Source organism: Patiria miniata, unplaced genomic scaffold, assembly GCF_015706575.1.
Source record: "Patiria miniata isolate m_02_andy unplaced genomic scaffold, ASM1570657v1 HiC_scaffold_5, whole genome shotgun sequence".
Taxonomy (NCBI): Eukaryota; Metazoa; Echinodermata; class Asteroidea; order Valvatida; family Asterinidae; genus Patiria; species Patiria miniata.
In genome coordinates, this window is record NW_024037072.1 from 2,474,245 (window position 1) to 2,483,677 (window position 9,433).

The 9,433-nt window shown below is 41.1% G+C and overlaps 1 protein-coding gene across 1 annotated transcript; it reads right to left on the reverse strand.

Annotated features, from left to right (window-relative positions):
* Positions 1-751: 751 nt before the first annotated feature.
* On the reverse strand, positions 752-8,654 carry LOC119742056 (monocarboxylate transporter 13-like). Its single transcript, XM_038218073.1, has 4 exons — positions 8,318-8,654; positions 7,260-7,403; positions 3,130-3,930; positions 752-1,066 (listed from the first exon to the last, which is right to left on the reverse strand). The coding sequence occupies exons 1-4, from the start codon at positions 8,538-8,540 to the stop codon at positions 954-956; spliced, it is 1,281 nt and encodes a 426-aa protein (XP_038074001.1). The 5' UTR covers positions 8,541-8,654; the 3' UTR covers positions 752-953.
* Between the last annotated feature and the right edge of the window lie 779 nt (positions 8,655-9,433).

The following is a 9,433-nucleotide window of genomic DNA, read 5'->3' on the forward strand; positions in this document are numbered from 1 at the left end:
AATGTCATGACAACATTAGACTTAACATATTTACCACGTTATTAAAACATCAATCTGTTAGCTGGGGAGGTTGGCCGCATGCACTCACAGAGACTGGTACCAAAAATAACGCGTCGTTAAACGAGCCTTGGTGAAAGGGGTACCAGGCAATTTTTTTCCTTATCTTTTACGTTGGATTTTCACTACGATTTTGTCCTAAAAAAATACACCTTCGCCGGGTCAATTTTTCTTCTACCGTCCCGATTCGTAATGAGGAAGAAATACGCGCATCGTATACAAACAAAAAATTAAGGGGAGGAAATGGTGTAGGGTCAAACTTTTTTAAAGCGATTTTGGCATTCTGGAGCCCGGAATATTGGCCTACAATGCTATGAGAAGGTGTGGATGAAGCCTCCTCAGACTATTGAATTACTCGGACTCAACATCCAGGAAGGGAACGACTAATCTTTTCATCCCCCCCCCCCATTGTCATTTGTTAAAGGTTATCCTTCTGGCTAACCATCTTGGGGATATCACCTCTTTTGTTGTCCTCCGCCGTAACTTCATCCACTACCACAGTCCTTTGGTCATTCCCCTGCATCACCCACTAGCTCTTCACCCACTCCCATTCTCCCTCATCACCCAACAGCACGACCGTCCCTGCCCCAACCCTTCATCCCCTTTGATTCTTACCTACTGCCACATTCCTTTGGTTCGTCCGGCCCCCTGTTTGTTTGTTGTTTGTTTGTTTGCTTATTGGGGTGTTGGGGTGTTTGTTTGTTTGTTTGTGAACTACTGTAATTTTGTCTTTCAGAAAGGTCATGCTCGGATCTGAAATGTTACGCCCTCTCATTTTGTCCATTACTATATTGAACGTCAATCCAGTCAGTATATATAAGCAGTTTGCGGCAGTTTTAGTCCTTTTCAATTTGACAATTTGTTTACTAATTTATTTACAGTGCCTTATCCATATCTCATACCCGTTTCGTGATTCTTCCAATGACCAGGGGAATGAGAGCTACAGCTGGTGTAATGCCCATAATGATGAACGTCAGGTCATAGCTGCCGGTCGTGTCGTATATCCAACCTTTACAAGAAAATGATAATATAAATAAATCAACGCAAAGCCAATTATGTTGTTAAAAGAATGTATCTGTTTGTAACGGGGGAGTTCGGATGGTACCATTAGAATCGGTGCGGGTACAGGAAACGTATGCGCCTCAGAAAAAAAGTTGCTTTTTCAATTATCAGAGTTCAAAGCCTTGGGAAGTGGAAAGTCAATCTTAGCTTAATTCCCGCTCAAGTTCGGGTATAATGAAAGATAAAAATTATTTAAAAATTACAAATTTTGTGCACATACATAAACATTGTTACACTGGGCTGTTAATTTACATATTTGTGCACTTTCGTTAAACCTGCAACATTTTTCATGAGACTTATAGGTTTGCATTGTGGACATGAACAAAGTATGGAAGGTTTGGGGTAGGCCTAACACCATGTGAATATTATCTATTTTGAGTTGGGTCGGTCTTAGAAGAACCCGTTGTTTTAACTCAACGTTGTGAACAGTGTGCTCTGTTCGTCATCAGGGGACCACCGGACTCCGAGTGCCGGTATAAGGTTCCAAGTAGTGAATCTTGTTCATGTATCGAACATAATCTTACTACAGGGTGTGAAGTTCTGCATGTAGCACTTTTTAAATCTACGATATGAATGCCCGATTCATAAACTTTCTTTTAGTACAAGAATCATTCAAATCATTCATGTTCTTTTCAAGCTACGGAATTTTAAACACAACCACCGTTTTGAAGTTCTGTCCACGGATCACAAAAAAAGGTGTGCGTTCTTTCAGCAAAACGAAAACATCCCTATGTGATTTGTTTTCTTCCCTTGAAATAACAGTCTTAGTGATTTTAACATTCAGTACATCGTATCACAATTAACGTTTGTTCAGAACACAATTATCAACACTATAAAAGCATGGCTCGTAACAACATCGTGATTTGCACAGCATAATTGCAACTTATATTGTCAAAGCACAAACGTTACAGCAACGTCGGGATCACAACATCACAGCAATGCTGTAAAAATACCAGGATACAATGTCATGACAACATGATATTTACAGCTTAACAACACCATTATGATAATACCTTTATCCAACGTCATCATAACGTCATGAATGGAACATCACAGCAATTTAGTGTAAATTCTTATATACAACGTCATGACAACGTGAGATTAACCCACATTCAATGTTACAAAAGCGTTATGATTTTAACATCACAGCAAGGTTGTAAAATACCAAACTACAACGTCGTAACAACGTGATTTTCACAACTGAAAACAACGTTATTAAACAACCTACATGCAACGATATCACAACGTCATGATTACAACCTCGCGGCAACGTCGTGAACATTCTAAATTACGCATGACAACGTAATATTGACAACTTAAAAACAACGTTATGAAAACACCTACATACAATCTAACCACAACGTCATGTTTATTACTTTATTACAACGTTGTGAAACGACCACCATACAACGTGAATACAGTGTCATATGATGACTTTCATACGACGTTGTCAAAATTTACCGATCTGCACCATTTTTACAACCAACAAATATACAGTCAAACGCTGTGGCAACGTTGCTTTAACGTCGTCGTGATACATTACCAAATGGCAACATTTTCACAACTTTGCACAACGTTGTGGCAACGTGGTGTGTTAGCTGGGGTGGTTATTTACAAACCCACATATATATCTTAACGTTTTGATGTGAAATGTAGATTGCCCATATAATGTGCCAGATGAAATAACCATGCAAACTGGTGATTTCACGAGAAACCTTTTCCAAGCCGCATATACGTATCCCGTACGCGTACCGATTCTAATAATGGTCCTGATATATAGTGGGCTGTGTAAGTGTATGCATACTGCCAGACCAAGCAAAGCCTAGCGGCATACGTGTCTAGATAGCATCTATGATACGTGCGAACTAAAGCGCATGACTATGGTTCCCGACGGTTCGTGTCTATGATTTCGTAGACATTCCCTGCAACATGCACGGTTGTTTTTTTTCTTCAGGATTTTGAGCGGATACTTAAATTTTATAAGTTCTATATATTAAGATGTGTACTTACCTGGTAAAAATCCCCCGAGGATGTTTGCCAGCATTCCAAGAAATCCAATCCACGAGAACGCACTTGTCAGTCTGTCTCCACCTAATAGTTCCTTGGTAAGCACATCAGATAAGGTAAACAGCGATGATGAGGACAGACCGTATAAAACGGTCAATACGGTCACGCTCAGTGTGTCCTTTAACCATGGATCTAAGACAAGCGACAGACTCTGTGCCAGGCTGCTTATTATCACTGCTGTCGAACACTTCACGAGGCCTCTATCAACAAAAGGCGCAAACAGGACGCATCCCCAAAAATAGCCGACGCCCGAAGCCGAGCATATCGCAGCAGACGCTTGGGGTGAGAAACCCTTGGATTGAAGATTAGAAACGTAAAACAGGAACCAAGCGGTATTTACGAAACGAATCCCAAACGTGCAACTGAAAACTACCCAGAAATTGAACTGAAGAAGTATTCGCAGATCCAGAGTTGACAATGCACGAGTGAAACAAGATCCGAGGCAGACCCTACAGGTGCTGTTTGGTTCCTGCTGGTCATGTTGATCTACTGGTAGCTCGTACTGTGGTTGTTTTTCTCTGGCAAGTATAGCACAGACTGCTGGATGAAAGCAAACCCCGGCAAGAAGCAAGGTGGCTCCTCTCCAGCCATAGGTATCGAGAAAAAGCTGCATCATTGGTGCAAAAGCAAGCAACGAGAGTACTTGTCCCGTGTGGCTTATTCCACTGGCCAGACTGTACCGCTTACTAAAGGAACGTCCCAGAGTAGCCTTACCTAGAACATAACTGATCCCAAAGCCTGGGCCTGAAACAAGGTGGGAAAATGCAATAGGAGTAGAAAGAAATAAAGGTCTAACAATACGGGAAAAATGGTAAATACATTCACTACATCATGTCTTGGACTCCATTGTCTCAAACGGTCACATGTCGAGTCGATACAAATGATTGTTACATCTTGTGCTGGAAACAGCAATTCCAATGGTCGAGAACTGCCACGTGTCTAGTCAATAACTACTTCATATACAATGCGTTCCATAAATGAATCTTAGGCCGTGTCCGAAACGGGCTTCCAGAGCTACGGCTACGTCTATTGTCAGCACGTCTCCGCGTATTTCTAATGGAGCGAAGACCTAGACCTAGCTCTAGACAACAGATTCGGATGCAGCCTTATATACACTGTGCTGCATGTAAATTGCGCATGTTGCGCGTGCGTGTACGGCCTGTCCCCGCACGCGCTCGTGACTGAGAAGTGCAACCGCCTAGTCTCATGTCCGGCAGGAAAGCGTGCAGTTATCAAAGGTTACATCGCAGTGATTATTTCATTTTTGCATAGTAAGTTACAACCATTTACCTTTTTGATATATTGGCACGATATAACAAAACAATTGTTGACTGCCGTGATGTGGGATATGTTTTGTTAAATCCAATCATGGGTCATAGCACCGGAGGCGAACAGGGTGTTAAAAACGGCATGTCAAACGTCACAGCAGTCAACAATTGTTGACTGTTTACTTCATAAACTGCGTCGCGTTATTTTTGCATATTAATTACCTCCGACGAAGAACTTTCATGGGCAAGCGAACTGTATTGGTACAAGTATTTTCTTTCAGAAGTATAAAAAATATGAACCCGAGTATACCAGAACTTAATACCACACCTGATACTTTTCTGATGTTCGTGATGTTTTATTGTTTTTGTGCACGCACCCTTAGATTAGCTGTTTTACTAACTATAGTACAGACCTAGTACAGTACAGACCTATACATTCCTAAGTACAGACCTATTGTGCAGCGAGACAAACCACGTGTAGTTGAATTCAAGCAGTGGTCCCCTGAAGCTTCAACCTGCTTACAAGAATGTTATGCATGCACGGATTGGTCTGTTTTCATTGATTCCGCACAGGATATTCATGAACTGACGGACACGGTGAGCTGCTACGTTCAGTTTTGCGAGGACACTTTAATTCCATCTAGAAAGGTGAAAATATTCCCTAACAACAAACCGTGGATCACAAAATACGTTAAAGAGGTGATAAACAGGAAAAAGGGAGTATTTGGACGAGGAAATAAAGCTGAGCTGAAGGAAATACAGAAAGAACTAAAACGCGCCATTCGCAACGAAAAGAGAGTTTATAAAGAAAAGGTTGAAGAACACTTCACGGACAATAACATGCAGCAAGTATGGAACGGTCTGCGTATGATGAGTTGCTACTCTAAGCCTAGCAAATCCCATCAGCTTCCTGCTGTAACAATTGACTATGCTAACGAGCTTAACTCATTCTATAACAGGTTTGACTGTCATGATTTTACCAGTAAGCATAGTGACCTTCAGAGTTCATTCAATATAGGAGCTAATTCTGACCCGTTTTTAACTGTTACTGAGGATGAGGTACATCGGCAATTTCTAGGGTTGAAACAGTCTAAGTCTGCTGGTCCAGACAGACTCTCTCCTCGCCTCCTCAAAAAGTGTGCCGATCAATTGTCATACATTTTTACTTTCATTTTTAATCTTTGTTTCACCACCCAATCAATTCCGAACATTTGGAAACGGTCATGTATTATTCCAGTTCCTAAAAAGTCAGTGGTCACGTGCAATAATGACCTTAGACCAATTGCGTTAACCTCCGTGGCAATGAAGATATGTGAGCGTTTTGTTTTGAATTATTTGAAACCATTGATTACTGATTTTGTCGATCCATTGCAATTTGCTTATACCAAGGGGCGTTGTACTGAGGATTCAATTTTGTTTTGTTTAGATAAACTTTATTCTCATTTAGAACGTACTAGGTTTGGAAACTCTGCTCGTATTATGTTTTTCGATTTTTCTTCGGCTTTCAATACCATGCAGCCCCACATTCTTGCACAGAAACTACTTGACATGTCAGTTGTGCCCCATACTGTTGTGAGATTCATTTTAAATTATCTGACTTGCCGTTCACAATTTGTGCGTCTTAATAATTCCACCCATTCTGATGTTATAGTTTCTAGTACTGGAGCTCCGCAAGGCACTGTTTTAGCACCGTTTCTGTTTACTGTGTATACAGCCTATATCCGCTCTACTGATGTGAGTTGTCCACTGGTAAAATATGCAGATGACACTGCCCTTATTGGTCTGATTCAAAAGAACAAAGAGTCCATTTACATGGAGCAAATTAGTCGGTTTGTCGAATACTGTAAACGTAACTTCCTTGCACTGAATCTCATAAAGACGAAAGAAATGTTGGTTGACTTCCGCAAAGCTTATAAGCTGGTGCCGGATCCAGTTAAAATTGATGGACATGAAATAGAACGTGTTGCCGAGTATAAATATCTTGGAGTTGTTTTTGATGATAGGTTAGACTGGAGCAACCATGTGAGTCATGTAGGTAAAAGATTGAACTCAAGAATGTACTGTTTGAGGAAACTGAACACATTTGATGTCAGGAAAGAAATCAAGACAATATTCTATAACTCGGTTATTTGTAGTGTATGGACCTAATGTTTGTTATGTTGGGCTGGAAATACCGATTAGAAAGTGAACAAATTAATTGACGATACCATCAAACGAGCTAGTAGGATACTCGGTGAGTGTTTGCCATCAGTGGACACGGTCTACAACCAACGGCTGCGTGACAAGCTACAACTGGTGTGGGGAGATGCTGGGCATCCGCTCCACAACCGATTTAAGGATATCATCATTCCACGCAGCGGAAGACTGAGACCAGCGGTTGCACACACAAACCGATATTCTTCATTTTTCACAGGCAGGGCCATTAAGTGTCATAATGATGATTTTACAAGATGATTTTTATCCAAAGGATTAATTTATTCTGGTATCTGAGAAGCAACGGGTTTTCACAGTTTTTGACATAATTTTTATACTTAGTCCTTTATTCTGGTTCTACTTTGGGAATGGGTTTTGCATTAATTTTACATGTGCTTTTTTACGCTCTAAAGTTTTTAGTGCTTTATACTGTGTGCAATTGTAATGTTTTGATGTGATTGTGTATTTATTTCCTGAATATTGTAGCGTATGTTGAATTTTTTAAATATTTTTAATGAGAGACGACAATATGTAATTTCCAGTTTTGGATTTTAATAAAGTTTATCTATCTATCTATCTAGCAGCATTTGGTGTGTCTTCACAAGTTCTTACCAACCACAGCGGCTAAAATAACAGCGATGTGTATGATACTCGTAGCTAGTGGAACCAGCACTAATCCCACACCAACCATGAGCGTGCTCAGAATTATCATCCGTCGACTGCCGAACTTGTCTTCAAGGAGTGTGCTGAACAGACCTGAAAAACATGTGGATGGAAGAATTCTAAAAGGTTATTTAACAACTACCGTCATAATGAAGAGACTACAGGACGGAAATAGTATACACGCATTTAAATCGAACTGAAAGCTAATAATAAAGTAATACCGGAGTCTTAAATAGCGCACGTTTCTACCAACAATTAGGTACTCAGGGCGCATATTAATATGGGGGGGGGGGGGGGGAGGGAGCTGGTACCATTTGTCAATAGGGGGCGCTGTTCAAATTCAACGATTATTAACACTAGATTACAGAAGGGTGTACTGTATTTTCAACAGGCAGACATTATTCCAGTAACAATTTTTTTAGGTGTTAAAGGGGGGGGGGTGTTCGACTTATTTTTTAGGAACTTGTATGGAAAAAAATTTGGACAGAGCTGGGGGGTTTGACCCCCCCCCCCGGAGTATTCTGAACCTGTAGTAACGATATACAAGATTCACCGGCATCACAGTTTAAAAGTTCGATGATCACAAGCTACTCACGATATCGATATTCTACATGCTTTCACAAAGTTCGGTCACAAAGATCACCAAAGGTTCACGAATTTCACATTGTTCACAAGGTTCACGAAGCTCACTAAGGTCCCGAAGGTTGTCCATTATTCACAGGTAAATATCGCATGATGTCACGGTAGAATACGTCAATATAATGAAGGCAAAACAAGGTAAAAAATGGATATCAGCTCCACCGGCTAAACACTACAAACACTTTTCTAAAAATCGCCCTATAATACCTTGCGCGCCCACGCTTCGCATGCAAATAAGGCGGGGTCACTGAATGCGCGCAGTGCACAGGTGAAAGGTGAGTAAGCACATTAACATATAAGGCAAAGATCTTGGAAACTATACGAGTAGTACGTGCCATCTGGCCAAAAATAGTCATCAAATTAGTTACCAGCTATATCGACTGATACTACCATGACCGATATGGCTATTCCGGTCAGCCAGACGTGGTCGGTAAACTGATCAGTCAACACGGGAAGAAGCACTCCCAGACTCTTTAACACACCTCCCCACTGCGCAACGATGCTGAACGACATCAGTAGGATGAAGCAGCCGTTGGAGTTGAATTCTTTGGTGGTCTCCTCCATGGAACTGCGCCTTGAACATATCCCCATTGCGTCAAAATGTCACCAATTCAGTGCATCAAAATGTCACCAATTCAGGGCACAACAAACGTCAAAGCATTTGTGTAGTACACAGTATAACTCGATACAAACCAGGAAACTCAGTGCGGTCTGTATCGATTGTTAGAAACTCGATTGTTAGAAACTGACCTTTGATTGTGCGTTGTGTCTGAGGCAAAGCCAGACACATCGCAATGCAAGTCGCGTAGCAAGGTCATTTTTTAATATTGCGGGAGGGAGGGTAAAGGTTCGTGAACAGGGCACTCGTCCGTCCGCTCTGAAATAAGACTCTTTTCTCCGGTCACTTGGCCTCCGGAAAATCAAGGGGGGGGGGGGGGGGCTTCGTTAAAGGCCGCTTGGTAAAAAACAAATGGGGTAACTTCTGTTTTTTATTTAAAAGAAAATGGGCATTTCATTAACTTAAGGGCAGTACTCTACTCATTTTTTTTTGGGGGGGGGGATTGGTGCTGGTAAACGAACTGGTGAAAAAAAGGGATTCATACCGGAGATATGGGCGTACGTACTGGAAATACTCCAAGTTAATCCTCTCTTTTCTTTGACTATGACCAGCAAATTCCTGGAATGAGTAGCTCAAACAAACTGTAGGGGTCCAACGAGTTTATGCCAACAAAATACGTCTAATATTAAGTACCCGGGTGTTGTTTTTTTTAAATTAGGAGTGTCATTTAAAACAATTTACAACCTTAGATATGAAATTCGGGAAATTTTATCTAGACCCACATATCGCTCATATTTGGCAGCAAAATACGGTACAACTGTTTGCGTTGGCACAGACTCGTTGGAATTTGCTCACATTTGTACATTTTGTTGGGGTGACTTATCAGTTGGGCGATGGTCGCTACTGAGTGCTTATAAATACTTTG

Coding starts and splice junctions, on each gene's coding strand:
- LOC119742056 (XM_038218073.1), bottom strand. CDS start 8,540: ATGGGGATATGTTCAAGGCGCAGTTCCATGGAGGAGACCACCAAAGAA. Junction 3,931..7,259: donor TATTTTAGCCGCTGTGGTTG/GTAAGAACTTGT, acceptor ACCTTGTTTCAG/GCCCAGGCTTTGGGATCAGT. Junction 1,067..3,129: donor CCTCGGGGGATTTTTACCAG/GTAAGTACACAT, acceptor TTTCTTGTAAAG/GTTGGATATACGACACGACC.